Source organism: Ischnura elegans, chromosome X (genome assembly GCF_921293095.1).
Source record: "Ischnura elegans chromosome X, ioIscEleg1.1, whole genome shotgun sequence".
Taxonomy (NCBI): Eukaryota; Metazoa; Arthropoda; class Insecta; order Odonata; family Coenagrionidae; genus Ischnura; species Ischnura elegans.
Window position 1 is genome coordinate 61,142,226 of NC_060259.1, and position 21,275 is coordinate 61,163,500.

The 21,275-nt window shown below is 35.8% G+C and overlaps 1 protein-coding gene across 1 annotated transcript; it reads left to right on the forward strand.

Moving 5' to 3' along the window:
- The first annotated feature begins 180 nt into the window (after positions 1 to 180).
- LOC124170574 (leucine-rich repeats and immunoglobulin-like domains protein 3) lies at positions 181 to 15,893 on the forward strand. Its single transcript, XM_046549373.1, has 11 exons — positions 181 to 610; positions 1,826 to 1,969; positions 2,060 to 2,203; positions 2,300 to 2,443; positions 2,524 to 2,667; positions 3,354 to 3,736; positions 5,719 to 6,033; positions 6,135 to 6,416; positions 8,275 to 8,550; positions 9,360 to 9,755; positions 11,092 to 15,893. The coding sequence occupies exons 1-11, from the start codon at positions 429 to 431 to the stop codon at positions 11,538 to 11,540; spliced, it is 2,859 nt and encodes a 952-aa protein (XP_046405329.1). The 5' UTR covers positions 181 to 428; the 3' UTR covers positions 11,541 to 15,893.
- Positions 15,894 to 21,275: the final 5,382 nt, after the last annotated feature.

Below are 21,275 nucleotides of genomic sequence, written 5' to 3' on the forward strand. Positions count from 1 at the left end.
TTTTCGATTAAATCTTATTGGGCTATTGGTATCATTTATCGTCTGATCATAGTCTGATGCGTATTTAGGCCTTTTTGTTGTAAGTGACATCTGGTGGTAGTCTTAAGTAATACTCATACCGAATCTCAACGAGCGTCTTGAATTCCGATGTATTTTCCCTGGGCTGGGAATGTCTCTTTAATAGCTAACCTGACGACTTCTTTCGGTAGAATATGGAAGTAATAAGTACATTTTGGTTAAGTGGACGGCCGGTGGTGTTTAAGTGATCGTAAATGAATTCAGACTTGATAGCCGATCCACGGGAAGGTCCTGTCTCCATTCTGAAATGATTTTACTTCTGCAGATACAATGTGTGAGAAAATATTTGGTACCCTAAGGTACTATATAGCTAATTCAAATAACAGCAGTGCGCCGAGTTGGGTTTCATAATGGCGAACCTTATTTCCTGGCTTTGGCCTGTTGTTGTGGTCTGGATTTGCTCGCTTAATTATGTGATTGCCGAAGAAATCTGCGTGAAACCCTGCAAATGTGACCGAAAAAATTCTTTGGTTTGTAGTAGGGAAGGCCTCATGGAAGTTCCCAAGAATATACCAAAATGGGTGGAAAGGCTGTAAGTAGCTTGTTTTGAATGCCTATTGTAATGCGTAATTTTTATTTTAAATGTGGGCTTATTGTTTCATGAATGTTGTTGCTCATGCAGTGGTAGTATGTTGCTGGGTGAGTAGTGGCAGTCCCGCTTTTATGGTGGAATGTAGCCCATCTTGCATATTTACGGAAGTCTGTTTGTTTTGACTTAGGTCGACGTGATATTCAAGTAGCTAAGTGAATGAATTTATCCATCGGTCGTTAGGTTTGAATCTTCACGTTGAACATGTAGTTCTACGTTTGTTTATTTTCCTATGTAATATTCCCGTCGCTAATTAAATATTATACATGTTGTTTTTTCCTCCTCGTCTTGCGCTATCACTTTCAACTCTTCCGTGCGTATATAGTGTGAACTTGTGATGATATTGGGCACTTAGCGACTGTAATGTAGATTTAACGACCTAAATATTGATTTTTCCCCTGTTGAGAGACTTGCTACTCATACGTTGAGCGTTTTTATGCCTTTAAGTCGCATAATTTTGATATCGTACCTTGGTGGTTGTTTAATGACAATTGATCATAAGGTGAACTAATGACAAATGAAAAGAAACCTTATCTTCGGCACCTCCTAACAAGTCAAACAACAATTTAAAGAAGTATAGTTTTACGAGTAAATTTGTGCTAGGCGGAACTGCCCCTACAGTACTAATCTGCATTATTGAGCTTTTAGCCTACAACCGCTATAACCTGTGCGTATCGACAACCATTACACTTTGTTGCCTCAGAAGTTATAATCGTGCTACGAACTCTTGGATCTTTATGTTTGTGAATTGATTTTTTGTTATTCCTGGATCGCTAATTCCGAGTGTATAGCGGCACAGTAACTCTATATCGGGCATCTCACTTAAGAGTCGTTCTCTCATACCCTTGTCATTCCCTGTTTTGTTTTCTTCACTGTATATGTTCGCAGAATTATTCCTATTTATATGTAATATAGCAATTTTTTGTTTTCCGTGTTCCAATTTGTTTTGTTGGTGTTGCCTAATATTTTCGTGAGATTTACTATGTAATCAGTTTTCCAGATACTTAATCGTAGTTGCATAATTTGTCGACTGTTGCGTAAATCACTTCACAAACTTGATGATAAGAAAGTGTATTGGTGCCACTTCTAACGTTTTTCTACACATTAGTTGTAATTTTATTTTTTATCTTAATTAATGATTAAAACATTTTCACGCAGCAACTTGGGCAACAATCAAATATCCTTCCTGGGAAATGGAAGCTTTGAGAACCTGACTTCCTTAGTTGATCTTAAATTGAATCGGAATCATATTCATGGATTCGGCAAAGGAGTTTTCAAGAATCTTAATGCTTTGAAGTCTTTGTAAGTGGTGGAATAAGTTGTCATGTGTTGATATTTTGACTTTATCTATTCTATCTGTATTATTTTACTATTTGACTCCTCCTATTTCAGGGAACTCAATAAAAATAATTTGACCGAAATTAAAGGCTTGACATTTACGGGTTTAGATAGTCTGGAAGTGTTAGCGATGAAAAGAAATTCAATTTCTGCACTGCTGGATGGAGCTTTCTTTACCCTGAAAAGCATGACGGAGCTGTAAGTGAAATTATAACTTAGTTTCATATTTTAATGCATTATTTCTTAAAAAATTAGAAATTACTAATTGTGATATTATGCTCTATATTATTTCAGCCAACTTGACCATAATGAAATAAAAAATGTGACTAAAGGATGGCTCTATGGTTTAAGTTCTCTTTCGATTCTTTCACTCTCCCATAATCGAATAGTGTATATTGAGCCAAGTGCTTGGGACAGCTGTCAGAGCCTTAGCAAACTGTAAGCCTGACTAAATTGAAAATTCTTTCAGCTCAGCTCTTCACTCCTATATTTTAATTCAATTTTCCTTGGTATTTCAGTGTCTTGAGCTATAACAGACTTCATAAAATTGATAAAGGAATCTTTGACTATTTATCAAAGCTTACTAGTCTTTCACTAAATTATAATAGAATTGACTATATTCACGAAGGAGCCTTTAACAGCACTTCATCTCTGAAAAATCTGTAAGTACAATAAACTGATTGTTGTTTAGTATAGATGCTTTTTAATCAAACTATGTCCTATGGAATACTGGCACTATGCGCTTAGGCACTGTGGAATAATCATGTTTATGCCACTGTGTAGCGTCATGAATCATTTCAATAGAATACATTTCAGTTGAGATTGCTCAGTTGGTTTTTAAAGTAATGGTATTTTGTGTTTCCACATGGTTAGAATTGATGATTTTTTCATGTTTTTCTTATAAGCAAAGTGGACTCTATATATTTGCCTCTTGTAATAACTTAACTATCAGCACCAGACCCAAATCCTCGAATATGTACTAGAATGCAGAATCATTACATGCTTGCTTGCAATAGAACAGCACTCCATCCTTCAGTTGTGTGCATTGAGCCTTAGTTCCTTGGCACTTTACATAAAGAACATGCCAATGGTGACACTTAATTTTATTCATTTACAATTATAAAATTTTTGGAGATAGAACAATAAATATGCATAATACAAATCAAAAGTAAATGTTACTAAGTTTTTTGCTGGCTGTTTTCCGCAGTGCATGTAGAAAACTACAAGCTGTCTATTTCTTGGCCTATTTTGAAATTTAGTATATATATAAGTCGTAAAAATGGATTCACTCAAACATTTGGCCTTGGTGTTGGAATTTCTATGGTATTAATGTATTTTTCTGTTCTAGGGAGCTTGATGGAAATTCAGTTTCATCTACAATCGAAGATATGCATGGAGCATTCATTGGACTAACGCAATTGGTGTCATTTAGTTTAGCCTCAAATAAAATACAATCCATCAATAAGAACGCTTTTTTAGGTCTGGGAAATTTGAAAAAGTTGAACCTCAGGAATAACAGTATTACTTCTGTGCAAGAGAATGCATTTTCTGGCATGGGGTCCCTAATGGAATTATACTTCAACACCAGCAGCTTGCTTTGTGACTGTAATCTTGCATGGTTTCCGAAGTGGCTGGCTGAGACAACCTTCACAGTTCATGCAGTATGTGGACATCCTCATCATTTGAATGGGCACTCTGTGATGGAAGTACCAGAATCTAACTTCACATGTGGTAATAATGTTTCTTATCCTGGATATGTTGTGGTGTCAAATTTTTGTCTGTTAACAAGTAGTCACATAAGTTTTGTGTGTTCTCATGAAGGAGTATTTTACTAAATTATTTGTCTTTGATTCTGATCAACTCCATCAATCTCCTTTACTAGTATTATATTCTCCAAATATATAGCAGACGACCATTTTAGAATGACATACCCATTTTACTGATCAGGCACAAATATAAATTTTATTATAAAGTAAACATGTGTAATGTTGGATTAAAGCTGGCAAATTGAGCTTTACATTAAAGAGGTACGAATGATTTTTTTTATTCTTACAATATGTGTTCTGTTGTCTAGGTAATTTGTCAGCCAAGCCAATAATGGATCTCAGATAATAAACACTTATAATTCATATAAATGCATTGAATTGGTCAGTTAACTACTTTGTGGTCGTTAATATAAATTGAATGTACGACTGAGGCATGTTCCAGGGTCTCCAAAGATAATAGGGTAGTTTCCTTCATCGAAGAAAACGAAAGGCATTGATTGCAATTCGTTACCCACCATTAGTGTATTCATAATATACAGATTATTTGGTTTTAGAAAACCCAGTTTAGATGAATGTTAATGGTCAATTTTAACTCATTTGAAGAAGGCCGGATTGGTGCACACGCGATGCCACTCCACGTGACGTCACAGGGACCTAGTTTCTATACGAGTAGATAGGAGTTTACATCTTCTGATATTACTAATGCATGGATGAGGCACAGAGTTCAGGGATACATCTCTTCAAATTGCCTATGGTCCGAAAGTTTCCTTCGTTTGATAGGGTATTAGTAATCCTTATTTAAGCCAAGGGCTACCTGCTAGCAGCCTGCATCGTAGCGGTGCTCATAGCCTCTCACCAAGGTGGCCTCACACGGCAGAAGCTGGAATCACAATGACGTCGAATGGGCTTTTCCCAGCATTCATACTTAGCCATCGTGTTTTCACACGCTTGAAAATTTTCACTTAACATTTAATCGCACGAAATAGATATCGTCATTTAAAAATCTGAAATCGTAAAATAAGTACTCCAGGAGTAATAATCTTTTGATTTAGGCAATGAAAAAAGGAAACCACCCTATTGTTCATATAGTGTAAAGTTCGTTGTAGTGGATTTTCCAGAAGTATAACCATTCTGTTTACACTTGCTAAGCATAATAAAAAATTGGCATTTTATCCATAATAAGAGAATCAAATATCTATGAAAAGTTCATAATACCATCCAAGCCTATAAGTTTTAATATTATCAGTTTAATACTTAGTGTTATAAAGAATTGGTTGCATTGAAAAATTCCGTGCATGTAGATTGTAAATTATATTATTGTGAAATCCCCTAATATCTCTGACCTGGTAAGGTTATCATCTTTGCTATCATTGGGATGAATGGCTTATTCATTGTCTTTGAGACCGTGTGGCGAATTCAAGAGCCTGATACTTAACTTATACAAGAACATCCAAATGCCATTCAAAATGACGAGAAATATATTCAAAATCTATGTTTTGCTTTACTTAGAAATCATCTGGGGGAAGGGAACAGGCATAAAGGGCTAACCAGATAAGAGTAAAGGCATATTATACAGGTTATATATTAAACTAATAGCGTAAAACATAATTAAACCTATTAGTGGCTCAAGTCAATTATTTTATTCAAGAGCCTTGAGAACAAAAAATAAGCCATTCATTGAAATTTCAACATAGTTGGAGAACTTCGCTTAAAGGCCTAAGAAAAACCGGTGATCATTTTTTGTTTTGCATGTATTATTGCCTCAGAAAGGATGCCCATCATGAAGTGAGGGTTGACTGGTTTTTAATATTTCATCATGTTATTGAGGGGTGATTAGTGTTGTTCTTAGGCCAAATAAATTTTTAAATCCATTGTGGTATTTGTGTGATGTGTGTTTAAGGTAATATTCCTTCTGAAAAGTCTTTTTATGTTTTCCTTTTCATGTAGATGGCTTCCCAAAGCCACGAATCATCGAGGAACCTGGTGAAAAATTGGCTTTGAAGGGAGATAATGTGTCATTGCGCTGTGAAGCCTCTTCATCCTCCTCTCTTCCTATGACTATACAGTGGAAGAAGGACAACGTAGATCTCAAAAATCCAAATGTAAACCACTTTGTTAGAAGCTACAATGGGGAAGCAAGGGGTGAAATCTCTGAGCTCAAACTTCTTAATATATCTCACAATGAAGCTGGGAAATATCAGTGTGTAGTTTCAAATCAATTTGGCACTACATACTCTTCTAAGTCAAACATTTCTGTCTTAAGTGAGTTGGAATATTATTGTCTTTTGGAGTACTTTCTATGATGCTTTCGTTATAGATTGGACTGGATAAATATTTTGCAATGTATGATTTCAATTTTCCAGTCTATCCTACGTTCACAAAAACTCCAAGCAATGTTACTCTTAAAACTGGAAACACAGCGAGACTGGAATGTGCAGCTGCCGGTCAGCCGAGTCCTCAGATAGCGTGGCAGAAGGATGGTGGCAATGATTTTCCTGCTGCTCGAGAGAGGCGGATGCATGTAATGCCCACCGATGATGTCTTTTTCATAATAAATGTGAAAACATCTGATATGGGAGTTTATAGCTGCACTGCTCAGAATCCTGCTGGAACCATTGTTGCAAATGCATCCCTAAATGTTTTAGGTATGTCACTTTCATGTCTCCTTTGATGTATTATTGTTAGAGGCACTGAATTCACTTAGTTTCGCCACAATTCATGTTTCAGCCAATAGAAGTCCATTAGCAATAGATAGATCCCTGGAAAATACTCAATTTTTCTCTCTGAATTCTTGAATTAAATATGGTACATGTCAGACAATTTAGAAAAGGCCACAAATCTCTGGCTAGATATATCGTGAATCATCATGATGAATAAGAGGAGGGCATAAGGAGGAAGTTTTAAGCTGTAGCTGCTGGGGGTTGGGGAATTCAGAACCATCCCATATGACAATGAATACCAAGAAAAGAAAACCAGAGAGGAAGGGGAATACCACCGTGCTAGATAAGTCCCTGGTGCTTATATTAATTTCTATTTTATTGCTGCAGGGACAAATAGCACAATGTTTATGCAAAGATATGGACTGATATCTACGTAGCTACAAAATTTTTCTTTATCCCTCAGCGCTTTATTTTTCCTGGTAAATGGGTCTTTATCCATCTCTTTTTTATCATTCCGAATGAGGAGATCCTCAACTTGCTGGTTTAACTGTTTCTCAGTTGCTCAAAATATTGCTGTCATTCTCTTAAGATGTGTTGAAATTTTTCCTTCCTACAATCAATTTCCACTTGACAGTGTTCTTCATTCTAAGTCAAAAGCAGTAACAGGTACACTTTGAAAATTCATCTTATGACACCATTAAATAGGGGAAGGATAGGCTATCTTGGCACGAAGAGAAATCTTATTGCCAGGAGAAACACCACTCCATCCTTCAAGGGTTCTTAGGCTTAGGTTGACTGTGGACTGGACTCGAGAGTGCTTCTCCCGAGGAACTGTGTCACAAATACTGCCTTGTCTCTGCTTAGAGGGGACTGGGTAAACATGGAGCAGACAGAGGGTAACCTTTGCTGAGAAGGGTTTGACAAAAGGCCAGGATATTATCCTTTAGTGCATACAAAATCTGAGAAATGCTGGAATTGGTTATTGCTCTGGTATACAGGATCCCTGCTTCCTCTCTTGTCTAAGTCGTTGTCGTTAAGTTGTGGACTTCTCAGCCAGCAGAATATTTTTTATGTTATACCGCTAAACTAAGCAGGCATTACTGCCAGCACAATGGAGTAAATGTCCCTAGGAATCAAATTTACCAATAGTGAAAATTTGAACCAAGAATGATGCGGCTCATAATTTTTGCATTACAAGTTGGAATGCATTTTATGGCATGTTATTGCATGTTATTTGATCGCCAGTCAAATCAGGAAGTCGTGAATTATTCTAAATTTATAATCAATGAATGGCACATTAAAATGATGTAAACTACGAGGTATTTAAAGACTATTGCATAAAAAATGTGATATTGTTTTCAATGTTCCTGGAAAGAAATGTTCGTACAAAGTTATTAATGTGAACACGCAAATTTTTGACCCCGTGAACTCTATATTGAAGAGTGTCTATTGTATCTCCTCCTCCTTCCCATTTGCCTCAATACAAGACTCATGAGGGAGGTTGCATTAGCAATAACTAAAGCAAGAATATTGAGGGGTCCAGGCTTAGGTTTTTAGGTCACTGTAATTTTTTTGTCTTGATTTTCCTGGAAATTCTCCGTGGTGTATTTCTCATTCATTTCCTTTATGAATTTGGGATAATTGAATTAACTTCCATTTCTGGTTTCTGAATTTAGCAAAACCTAGGCATTTAATGGGATAGCTCACTAGAACCGATTTTTAGTGTTGGTGAATTGTTTTGGTGCATGCTGAGGGTTTTCAGAAAAGTCAAAGTGGGCATAGAATATTCCAAGTGAGGGTCTGCAAATTCTATTTTTATTGTTCTTATCCATTTTTATTTCAGAAACTCCATACTTTGTAAAACCAATGGAAAGTAAAGAAGTGAGGGCTGGAGAGACGATTGTCTTGGAATGCATGGCATCGGGATCTCCTAAGCCTCGGCTCAGATGGAAAAAAGATGGTAGTAATTTGGTTCCTACTGAAAGACACTTCTTCACAGCAGATGATCAGCTTCTCATAATTGTGGGCACTACCACCTCTGATGCTGGGATGTACGAATGTGAAATGTCAAATCCTCTTGGTACTGAAAGAGGGTATTCATTTCTTACCATCATCCCAGGTTTGTCTTTTTCTTTTTTCTATGAAATATCTTAGTCATGTTTTACAGTAGAGGTGTTAATTATACATTCTTTACGAAATTATTTAACTGATACAAGAGTAAAATGTGTCATAATTTGGTCAAGAGTTAATTTCTGAACATGTCCACCATGTAATGCCATTGCCACCATGTAATGCCATTGGTGTATAGTACTGCAATCAAATGATATTGATTATTTTGCTCATCCAAATGCCATTTTACTCTTGCATGCAAGGGAAAGGAGACATTTTCTTTCCTTAGCCATTTGCTCTGCATTTTTTTCCTGTCGCTAATTAGAGTTAGTGCATGTGATGTTTCTTTGCACTAGAGCCTTGATTATATTTTTGATTGACCATTTGTTTTGTTGGCTGCTTATCACTTCTGCATCCAGTTCCCACAAACACCTTCTCTCCCTTTCTCACCCACCTTTATTCTCCATTTCCTACCTTTCCCCATCTAAGAACTTCTTCAATTTATTGGGTGCAAAAGTTGCAGAAAAGGTATGAAACAGATGTCGTTATAACGGTTACGAAAAAATTATTATTGGATTATTGTAAATAAAATAGATTGACCCTTTTTTGAAGGTAATCCATAACACTTGTCATATCTTAGGCCAAATTTAATGTTTCTCGTTGTTATCCATTTCTTTCCCTTATGCTTTTGGTATCTTCCTTCCGTGAAGAAATATAATTGAACCTCTTATGTTGGTGAATCCTTATAGTATGTGCGAACTGTCAAAAAAAAAGTTGAGGAATAATTTTATTTTAATTCAAAAAATTTTCCCTTTATAGCATCTGGAATCCTGCCTAGTGATGACTCAATAGCCGGTATTGTTGTGATTGCTGTGGTGTGCTGTGCAGTGGCTACATCTGTAGTTTGGGTGGTTATTATATATCAAGCCAGGAAGAGAGCAATTGACAATGGGGGTGGAGATGCAGCTAATGATGGCAGAGGGGAAGTAGGGCCACCCTCTGCCCAGCGAACCCTTGCAACAGCGCCTACCATAGTGACTGCTGGGGACCCTGTTCCAACTCTTCCAGTCAATTATATGGACACAGATTCTGAGCACTCAAGTAGCAAAGATAGTGGGACTGGAGATTCAGCTAAAAGGAGTAGTGATGATTTGTTGCCTGCCACACAACAATCAGAAGATAGCCCTCATCATCATCTCCTCTCCATGCCTGATGGTCAGTATGAAAGAGATTTTACTTGGTAAATCTTGCTTGTTGGAAATATGTTCTAAAATTGGGTTCAGATTGTTAAAGCTAATTACACTTACTCCAATTAAGTCCGGCTTATAGAAATAATGAACACTCAATCATTGAGAACACTTAACATGAAATTTCAATACCCATAGGGTTAAAGCAGCATTATTAGAAAATATTAGCCAGAAACCTGTTTAGAGTAATATGAAAATTACTGTGGGCTTCTGTCAATTTAAAATTGGCATGACGTTCAGGGGTGGTTTTGGGCCCTCGGCCTGGGCCCATGATGCCCCCCCTCGCCGGTGGATTCGGGTGTCCTCCCTCAGAAAATTTTAGGAAATTGCATGCCCGGAAATAGATTATGACACTATTCTGGCTCTTAATAAGTTAGTAAAAATAGCAAATTTGCAAGAAAAATACAATGGAAGTGAGAATTTCACAGCTAATGCAATTAAATTAAATATTATGGCCATATTATCTATTTCTTAGTGAATTTGTAATTTTTAGATTTCGGCGCAGTTTCTAAAAATCCTCTGAAATAACCTTTTCAAATAAGCATTAATAAAAGCATCTGGTTCTTCTTTATCTTCTCATGCCTTTTTTTTATTTTTCTTTTAATCTTTTTACTCTGAGTATGTTGTAAATAAAGCAACTAATGACATCGTAGAATTTTATAATTGCAAAAAAAACTTTGGTTCAAGTTATCAGTCCTTTTTATTGCACCTTTCAAATACACTTCACGATAGATGCAAGCATTGCGGGGACCCCCTAAGCTCAGGGCCCGCAGAGGTTGCCGAACGGCTGACCGGGCCAGACCGCCCCTGGGGCACTTTGTCGTAGTTGACTCTTTCATGTGCTTGTCCCTTGACTGTTCACTTAAAATGTGAATCGAATGAAAAAGTCATTGTGATATGAAAAGTAACATAGGTTTTATTATGGAAAGGAGAAGTAGGGTAGAGCGAGATGCAAGTCCGTGCCCTGGTACCTGAAAATGTAGTTTCCGACATTGCAAATCGGTTTTGAAGCGTTTGTGCAATCCACTTTTCTGAATCTGTGATCATGCCACTGTACATTACACAGCCGCAGATGCATGGTTTTCAGAAACCAGGTCTTATAAGGAGCATTAGAAAAACAAATACAATCATGTTATCGCCACTGAGAAGATCAAGGTCGGGTGGAGAAAGCTCTCAGTGAGTCCGAGAAGCATTCGAGAATAACAGACCGTGTGCATGTAATAATTCATTATTTGCTTTGCATATGTTATCAACATAATAATTTTTTTTAATAATGTATTTTTCCTATATTTCCCTGATTGTAGGAGAGAGCATCATGAGTGCTGATGTGAATGTAGCGAATGGAAAAGGGTTCCTCGTGGACCCACAGTCATCTTCCCCCAGTCCTAGTAAAGTTGTGCCAACTCTTTGCACATTCCACCCTCAGCCAACAAACCATGAGAGGTGCAAAAGCTTGAGCAGTGCAGTGCCCTCCTCGATGGGGCCTGCGTATCACACCCTACCAAGGTGGGGGACTACCCCGGGGAAGGAGGTGAGTTCGGGCAGCAGTCCCAGTCTGGTGGTTCTCGATTCTGTCAAAGAAAGTCTTCTCGCTCGTGGGAAAGTGTCGGGCTCAAGTTTATGGCCGTCTGTGACAGAGGAGCCCTGGAAATGTGGTAAGGGTCGAGGAGAGGTGGAGGATGAACTGACCCCATGCATACCACGGGGACCATCATTTTCTCTCCCTGGTGGCAGTGATGGCCGAATTGATTAGCCATGATGAAAGACTGCATTAGTTATGAGAGAAATCCAGTGTCATTTCTAAGGCATTTTAACGTTGTTTTTTTTTTTTTAGACTTCTGCTTGTCTCGTGTTTGGTATCAAGGGTTGTGAAGCCAGTTGTTGCACAGTGAGGATTAATTTTTTTCAAGTTAACAGGAGTTCAAACAATTCAAAAGTGTCCTCAAGCATTTTTGTGACTTAGCAGTTCAAAACAATCATTGGCTATGTGTGCTGGTTGCATAGTGTGATTTAGTTGAAGGATAAGAATTTTTTACTGTAATATAGTATTGCCACTCAAAGGTGTAGATCTTTTATTTATTTGAGTGACGGGCCTTAGTTTTAGGTCTCATGAAGGTAGCTTTCTTTGACTGTTGTGGTGTTTTTCAATTAATCCTGTACACACGTTATATGATTTTTATCATTTTTATTGGTGTAATATGGATCATTTTCCAAGTAGGCACAAAAAATTTGGCAAGAAGAAGTACAATGAGAACGTTTCCCTTATTCTTGATGTGACCTTTGATTAACTTAACCAGAAGTATGTATTTACCTCCTGCTTCAATAAGTTCATTTGAGTTTGTTTCCATTGGTTCAGTTTCGTTTCTTTTCACCTTCAAAGTGTGTCATAAATATGCAAAGGTATAAACATTCATGTTCATGGCTCCTTTTTAAAAGGCTACTCATCTGTTACTTCAAAGTGTGAGTTTTTATTTTTATTTTGTAAATACTGTGAATGTGAGTTTTGTTGTTGATGCTCATGGGGATATTCCCTTGTCATTGGCAATTTTTGAATTGCAATGGCACATGTCTAGTTCATGAAAGAACAAGTATGGACCGTATATGAAACTAAAAGGCCTATTTAAATGCCTCAGTATGTCTGTGTGTTGTAACTGATTGTGTGGTATATAGAAGTATCTTAAGGTCAATCTTAATGAAAGGTCAACTAGAAGCTAATACACTATGTGGAGTCTTCCATTTTTAAATTTGTTGATTAAGGTTTTTAGAGGCTACTAATTTTCTCCAAGAGAAAGTTTATACAGAGTTAAATCACTAAGGACGAAGTAGATTTTTAATTGAGTCTGTTCCTTATTACTTCTATGGCTATTGTCATACCTTTAACTGCAGTGGTATGTTTATTCTTCATTACATGCCAAAAATCCTTTAAGGTTGCACAAAATGTTAAATAGTTGTAATTTATTGTGAATTCCCAGGTAACAGTATGTGGCTTGTCTCTTGGCTTCTTTTTTTTCTTTTAATCACCATCTCAATTCAAAATTAAGAGCGAATCACTTTGGTTTTCTAGTTAGGCATGTTTGACTTCACACAGTCTAGCTCGTGTGGTGACTTCTGTTTCAGGTGCACGTCTATTTCCTGGCCAAGAGAAATGCAACTGTGCAGCATCAGACCATTTGTTAGTGTTGTTACTATTTTCCTTGTAAAAGTTACTCTTATAAACAATTCATTAAGACAGATATAGCATTTTATGAGGGCACTTCATAAATTAACACCTTTTGTGCAATCCATTAATTTATTGTCAGTATTATTGCCTTACAATTTTAAATTTGCCCATCATGGATTCGTAATTGAGTCTTACCAGTTTCAGTCGATTTTGCACTTGAAATATCCAAACATCAGATCTTCCTATTGGTTGTTAGGAGGAGAGACTTGAAATTTTCAAAGTTATTCCGACAATAAATGCAAGGGATTTGATGGTAGCTAGCAAAATTAATGAAGTATCACTGTTGCAATGAATTTAATTTGAAGCCAATGATTGCCCTTGTGTGATGGACCAGGAAATATGGGGTGCACCATTCTTCCATGTTCCTTTTCTTCCCCTCTGGAAAACCTCCTATGTGATAGGAGGTGAGATGGCACTTAAATCTTCACTCCCTTCAATTCTAATCGGTACACAACTTTAGTGTTATTTTTTCATTCAAAGGGTACTTGGTTGAGTTCTAAGGCTTTTTTTCCCATGCTTTTCAGGGATAAGTTTGTCTATGACAAATGTTTTTGACAAAGTGATCTATTAATGCATATTTCTTGAGCCAGAGTCATTATAGCATAGCACAAGTTACAACCTTAATTTCTCTCAAGTCATTCAGCTAGTAATGTAGCATTGAAACTTGATATTTTTATCACCAGTGGCCATTTTATTATATTGACTTATATCTTGTTAAAATGGTTTTTAAGAGTTACCATGTGTTCCTGAATATGAGGTGATTGTCCTCCTATATATTTTTTGTTGTGAGATGATGTTTAGGTTTGCTTGTCAGAAATCAGTGGTGCAAACTCTAGATTTCTTTGGCCACCTATTGTGAAAGATTGCTGCTATTCTTCAGGCAGATATGGTGTGCTGAAAGGTATTAGCAGTTGGTCTTTGGCTGGCAAGTTTTGATTTGATCTTGTTGCTGGAAGTACTCTTGTTGGGCAGTCTTGTTTTAATTTTTGCAGAAACATTTTCTTGTTATAGTTCCTATGTCTCGTCATGGGATAGTGTTTGGTATTCAAATGTATGATGTGGCTTTTTATGAATAATAGGGATATTTATACTGTTTGTTACTTCAGTATGATGTAAAGTCAGTATGATAGGTTAATTGATAAGGTAAAAAAACAAATTACTACTGAATGATTCTACATAGACTAATTGATAAGGTAAAACTGAAAATTACTACTGTAAGATTCTTCAATGATACCACTTTGATGCTTATGTTATTTAGTGATTGTTTTTATTGGAGCTAACAAGAATCTTGAAAGTATTTGAAGTAATTCGTAACTAGTCCATTTAATTTTTTTACTATGCACCATTTGCATAATATTCGAGTGCCTCAATGAAGGGAAGTACCTTGCAAGAGGCATAATGAAGTTTATTTTAAGAATTATGGAAATGCAATAATATATGAAAGCATTTTCCGTTTGCTGCAAGATTTTCTTATTTTTTCGGTGCCAAAATACGTTTAAGTTATCTACTTCATTATGTACTTTAGCTTCTTGGTGAATTATCTGGATTAATATCATTTCAGTTTTAGTTAAAATGTAATAAGTGTAGCCAAAAAAAATTGGATCTTAAAATTCAACTTGGGTACTCAGCTTGCGAGCCTTGTAACTTTAAAATTAAGGATTGTGGAGTTTGGTATGATGTGCATATGCGTTAATATTTTGTGATAATCTTATCCAGTGAAAAAAAGCACGTGTAGTTGTTTGACTATAGATGTATTTATTTGCGTGCTGATCTTATGAAGAAAATGCCATTGTTTATCATCCCATACTTTTTGAAACCCAGAACTGTTAACCTTGGAGGAGTTCATTGGCTGCAGAATGTTTCTAATGTTAAGAAGGGTGGCAAAGCTTCTTCTTATATCTAATGCCAGTGACCTTTTTATTTTTTGTGTTGAGATACATTCCCAGGATAAGCTTCAGTCTCTTAGATTGTTCTTTTCCATTTAGCTATGAGGGATCGCCGGAATTTTATTTTCAAATATATACTTTAGAAGGTTATGCTCCGTGATAATAATTACCTCATGTTTTTGCCGAAACCACCTCTATTTTATGGGTAAATGTTTGTTTTAAAATGTTTGTTTTGGCTGCATGTGGCCTCATTGTCAACACATTTCCATAATCATTTCTGAAGAATAGTGTAGCATTGGATTGGTAGTAGTTGATGCCAATATCTCAAGGATTACAAAATATTGAAGCTGCCATTTTTCATGCATAATTATTACCTGAGAAGTGCCTATCAAGTCATTAGCAGTATTACCATTTGATTTTTCTAATGAGCACAATTTTTGTGTAGGCAAATGTAAATGAGAATAAAATTTCCAGATTTCTTTCCTTGTAAGGGGTTAATATTATTAAATGTTTGTTGTTGACTTTTGCCAGAAATAATTAGTACAAATGAGTTTTATGCTGTATTCTAGCTTTGGTATTTATTTATAGTTGTCATATTTTCTTTTGTATTACTACACAGCTTTACTGGTTTACCAAACTTTTCAATATTCAGTTAAAATGAGCATTCTAAGTTAATGACAATCTGTTCCTAGTTCTCTGCAACTACTTTTGATTGTGATGTAAGGATAAACTATGTATAATATTTGGAAGGAATGAGCATTCTTTGTTACACTGCAAACTGTTCCTATTTCTTGGAATCCTCTTTTATGTGATTGAAGCCTTAACAGTTTTATGTTAAGTTGTAAACTTGTAACACCTTAATTCAAAATGTGGAATAATTGTGTTAAAATTTATGCTTGGGCTGCTCTTTGTATTTAAATTTGTGTAGATTTATAGTGCTCATTAATTGAATTTGAACTAATGTCAGTTGGCTGACAATAATAATAATAATTAAAGTCAATTGTTGGTGTTTTATTTTCCCCAAGTTCACAGCCATTCATGCAACAGAGTTGGAATTATCATTGCAAGAAAATTCTACAGATAAAAAAAATCATATGTCTTAACCGGGGACCTCAGTGCTTTTAAGCTGAGGTACTCAAGTCAATTTCCAAGATTTTTTTCTGTGGAATTTTTGCAAAATTTACGCATTGTAGGTGACTCTTGCAGCGAAGTTGGGTGACTCCGTAACGTTATTACCTTGGCTAGCCCGATATACTTTAATTGGAATTCACATATTTACCTCATAATACTGCTCAAACCTTATTATGGGGTTCAACACGGGTATTGGCTTCTTGAAAGCCCACATACTCTTGCATTGCCAGTCTTGATGGATCCAGGGCTTTTATCTGAGGGGGGCACAAAGGCGTGACGGGCAAACAGACTTCTCATATTTGACATTAAAAACTACATACAACAATTACTATCCGAAATATTCTATTTATTTTAATATGGAATTAAATAATTGAGGCTCCGTTATAGACAAAACAAACTTAATGGTGTTCGTATTAACAATCTTGTCTTTTTTTCAAGTGTCTGTGGGGGATAAATCCCTAATCCCCTAAATCGGCCTATGGGCTGACGGATCCAAGTTATCAATAGGTAAAGATGTAATTATTTTTTTGTGTTTAACCCTTTCGCTGCTGTGAACGTACCTGGTACGTTCGCACAGCAGGCTCCTGCGAGCATACCTTTTTTCCTCCCTGACATGATATGCACTCGGCACTTTCGCCGCATGTGAGGGGTAGTTTTTTGGAGATCTAGCAGCAGTGAAAGGGTTAAGTGTCCTATCTTTGATGCATTGAAATATATGGATTGAAGAAGGAATTTCAGAATCCAGAATAGCAAGTATTCAACATTTTGCCTTAAATTGCAGATTGAAAGGCATTGCTTTTTTTCTATGAACATCCAGTAGGTACCTGGGGGCTATGTCTTCCTTGAATCAAATTTTAAATCTGTAAATGAATGGCTAATTGATGGTCCTTGTTGCTTGGATTAGTTTTATTTGGTAATCTTTAATGAACAAGTGGATCATGGAGTGTTGATAAAGGCTTAATCTGATAGAATCCCGGCATATAGTAAATTAAAGCTGCACCAGACAATAAAACAATGTATTGAAACTGGTCGTGCAAATAAAAAATTTTGGAAAATTACCATAAGTTTAATTTTCAATAAGCCAGTGCAAATCAGAATTATCTATTTGTGCCATTGAATCAAAGAATATATTATCTTTCGGAAAGAAAATTTCCATGAAAATGGGAATAAAAGTCCAGCTGTAGTCACATGCTTCTTCTGGGAAATTATATAATGCTTCACAATTTTCACTCCAATCAATTTGCCTAGTGACTACAATTTTTGTTGTTTAAGTCTATTACGTATAATTTTGAGCATGAAGTGATACTGAATACTTTCTTAGCCCTGTTTAAGTAATAAATCGCATTTTAACTTCCTTTTACTTAAGTGTATTCAATATGTTACAATATTATAAAATAATAGCAGAAGAATCATTGATAAGTATTAAGCAGACATAATTGTGTTTTTGTTACAAGGGAACCAATCTAACACCCCCCAGAACAGCAGTGAAATGAATACGGTAAACTATTGTAGTGGTGAGAATGATAATTTTTAAGATCAGAATTTAATGCGGCTGTAAGAGACCTTAGGATAAATAAAGCATCTGGATTTTATTATATTCCAGATAAATACATAGATATGTGGATAAAATGTATTGCACCCGCTGTACAAAATCATAAGTTAAATGTATTCAACTGGTGAGGTACCAAAGGACTTCAAAAGGAGCATTGTAATCCCAAGTGGAAAAGAACGGAAGATTTTAGGACCACAAGCTTGACAGCACATGTATCGAAGATACTCTCATGGATCATCTATAGAAGATTAGAACCAGAAGATGTGATTGGATGAGGGCCAATTCAGGAAAAGCAAAGGCACAAGGGAAGCAATATTGACTCCTGAGGTGCTCGTAGATAAAAGAATGGTGAAGGACAAGCCAACATTTGTTGTGTTTGTGTACATAGAAAACGTTTGACAAAGTGAATTGGACATAATTCTGGGTATTCTGAAAGAAATTGGAGTTCTTTACAATGGAGTTACTTCATCCACAATTTATACAAAAACCAAGCAGCAATGATAAAATCAGGACTCAGCTGTGAAGAAGCAATAATTAGGAAAGAAGAGAGACAAGACTGTGATTTGTCACCCGTAATGTTTACAGTGAGAAATCCATAAATGAAATCAAAGAAAAGACCGTGGAAGTGAATATTCATGGAGAAAAATTAGCATGCTAAGATTTGCAGATTACGCAGCCATCTTAATAGAGATGGAGAAGGATTTGAAAAGGGTTCTGGTTAACATGGGTAGGGTTATGGGTGAATATCAGCTGAAAATAAGCACAAGTAAAACCACAGTATTAGTATGCAGCAGAAGAGAAGTCACGACTAACATTAAAATAGGGAAAGAAATACTGGAAGAGGAGGATGAACTCTGTTATTTGGGAAGCAGGATAACTACCGATGGGAGAAGCAAGAAAGAAATTATCAGCAGAATAGCCTAGGCATAAGGAGCATTCCAACAAAAGAAAGATATACCGACACCAGGAAATTTAAACATAGAAATAAGGAAACTGTTTACCAGAACTTACATTTGGCGTATCCTTCTGTACAGAATTGAGGCAAAGACAAGGACAGCCGTGCAGAAATCAATGATAGAGGCCTTTGGAATTTTATACTACTGAAGAATGATTCGGATCAAATGGATTGACAGAGTTAGTAATGAGGAAGTCCTAAGAAGATAGGAGAGAGGAGAAGCCTCTTGGCAACCTTGACAAGAAGACTTGAGTAGCTTAATAGGCCATATCTTGAGGCATGATGGCCTGATGAAGACAGTCGTCGAGGGACAATTGGATGGCAAGAACAGAAAAGGAAGACCTTGAATGAAATATATGAAACAGGAAAAGAAGGATGTGAAAGAAAAGAAATACGTAGGCGTGAAAATAATAGCTGAGAGGAGAATTGAGTGGGGAGCTGCATCAAACCAATCTTAGGATTGTTGACCATAGAGATGATAATAACTTAATTAGAATTCATCAGTACATGCAGCAATTTATTAATCACAATGTTTTCATGTATGCTGAAAGAACTTAGACCTGAATCATAGCACTTGAAAAGTTCGTGATCAGAATCCTTGTACAATACAGAGTTAGTAAATTCTATAGATAATAGATCCATTACAATATCTTATTGAAGCATACTTTCTTCACCTTGTAAGAGGAAGTTGAATTGTTAGGAAGACTAGCAATAGGTTAATGATGGGGTACATTTTATATTTGAGTTCCTAGGGCCGTTACCAAAAGTGCATAAGGTGCTCATTCCTTGATGCTTCAGATTTCCTTATTCACAAAATTGCATCAGCCATTGCAAACTACTGAACTAAAGTTGATATTGAATATGTTTTTGAAGTATGATGACTGTTCACTACGAGGAATAGCATTATTTGAATATTCTGAGATGGTCTGTGAATATACATCTAGTTGAGAAAATGATTCACAGTAATTCTGTAATACTTGCTACACGTCATTGGTTATGAAGCTCTAAATAGACAAGTGTGCATTATATTAACCCAGCTTTTACTGCCAACGGGCCGATATATCGGCCCTTGCTAGTTGAGCGAAAACTGCCAGGGGCCAATTTATTGGCCCAAATTATTTCACATTTTTTTCTTGATTGTGGCCATTTCAACGGCTGTAATTTATGTAAACCCCCATAATCTATCTATGGTTATAAGATATAAACATATCTTATGAATTGGGAAAAAAATTGAGATATATTAAATAAAATTAAGTAGCTGAAAAATTTTTTAATGTGAAATGTTGCTAGTTCCGGAAAATAGCCTTGGCAGTGTTCCGTACATCCCACGTGTAATGGGCTGGCAGTGAAAGGGTTAAGGTACGAAACTCCTAGACTTAGTGTGACAATGATGATTATGGAAAGAAAAATCTTATTGAAATTTAATATGCTTCCAATCCTTGATGAATGAATCTTGTGTCAACAATTGTGTCTATTTACGGGGCAATTACAATGAAATTTTAATATAGCAATGGAATTAATAAAGTCCTGCATAGGTGTGTCACAAAGATTTTGCCTGATGTAGCTTTTAGAGCGTAATTTTTCATAACATTCTTTAATGCTCCAAAATCAATTTTTTTGTATTAGTATTCTCATCGATCATTATCATAAAATAGACTAGGATACCATTTTTCAAGTTACTAACAAAGAGGTATATAAATGAATTACTTGATTTTCGCTTAAAATAGTTTACTCAAGTGATATTACCGTACATGATACAGGAATGGAATTCGAAATATTAATAATTAAATGGCTAATACTATTTGAGAATAATAATTTTTTAGATAAAACTACCCATTATAAGTTAATTATCCATTAAATTTTGTTGCATGCTCATAGCTGGCCAATCTCTGGCCGATATTCATTTCATTATGATTCATTTCTATGCTGGCAAAATTTTATTTTTCTCTAGTACATTTCAAATTGTTAATATTGACTTCATTGCAAATTTTACACATGTAAGTACTTTCATAATAAATTCAATTGGCGCCTTGCCGTAAAAAAGAAATACACGTGAATATAAGATGAAAACAATCTAAATCACACATTAAGCCAAATTATATTGTTGAAATAGCAGACTATTTCGTGGTTTTGGCGACGAAAACATTACCGCCTTCCATGCTGCAATTTTTAAATAAATATATTTGGAAAAATAACATTTATATTCAATTGAAATATTTTTTGGAATTTATCTCGCTGATGTAAGAGAAACAAACTTTTTTCCTCTCGTAAACACGTAAGATTCATGTTTGAATTTTCTGCATTTGGCGCTCGTCAGGCTAAATTCATATTTCTAATTATCAATCACAAACATGTAAATGTAGCTCCCTTTCGTGACTATTGCAAGATCTGAGGGTTTAAAGATATTCAATATACTTTTTAATTTCATAAAATCGCCTCCATTCTCTTAAAATTCAATAATTATTTTAGTTAAAATTTGTCAAGTTGCTACCTCGTTCGGCTGTTCTATTGGCTACAATCCTCCCCTCCGTGAGCAACCTTTGATTTTTATTTTGTAATAACGCCGTTTTTCGCGAATGTAAAACTTATAACACTTCTAAAATAATAAATTTTTATGTAAATAAAGTAATACACTGTATACTTTGCCCATTTTATTCAGTTTATTTCAAATTGTGTTAATTTGTAGTTCTATAGCTCTCCGCCAGGTGACCGAAAGGGAGTACGTGACACAACCGGCACAGCCT

Bases quoted from the DNA above. Each gene is read 5' to 3' on its own strand.
- LOC124170574 (XM_046549373.1), top strand. From the start codon at position 429: ATGGCGAACCTTATTTCCTGGCTTTGGCCTGTTGTTGTGGTCTGGATT. The intron at 2,444-2,523 runs GTAAGCCTGACT...TTGGTATTTCAG, and splicing joins TGTCAGAGCCTTAGCAAACT to TGTCTTGAGCTATAACAGAC. The intron at 8,551-9,359 runs GTTTGTCTTTTT...TTCCCTTTATAG, and splicing joins ATTTCTTACCATCATCCCAG to CATCTGGAATCCTGCCTAGT.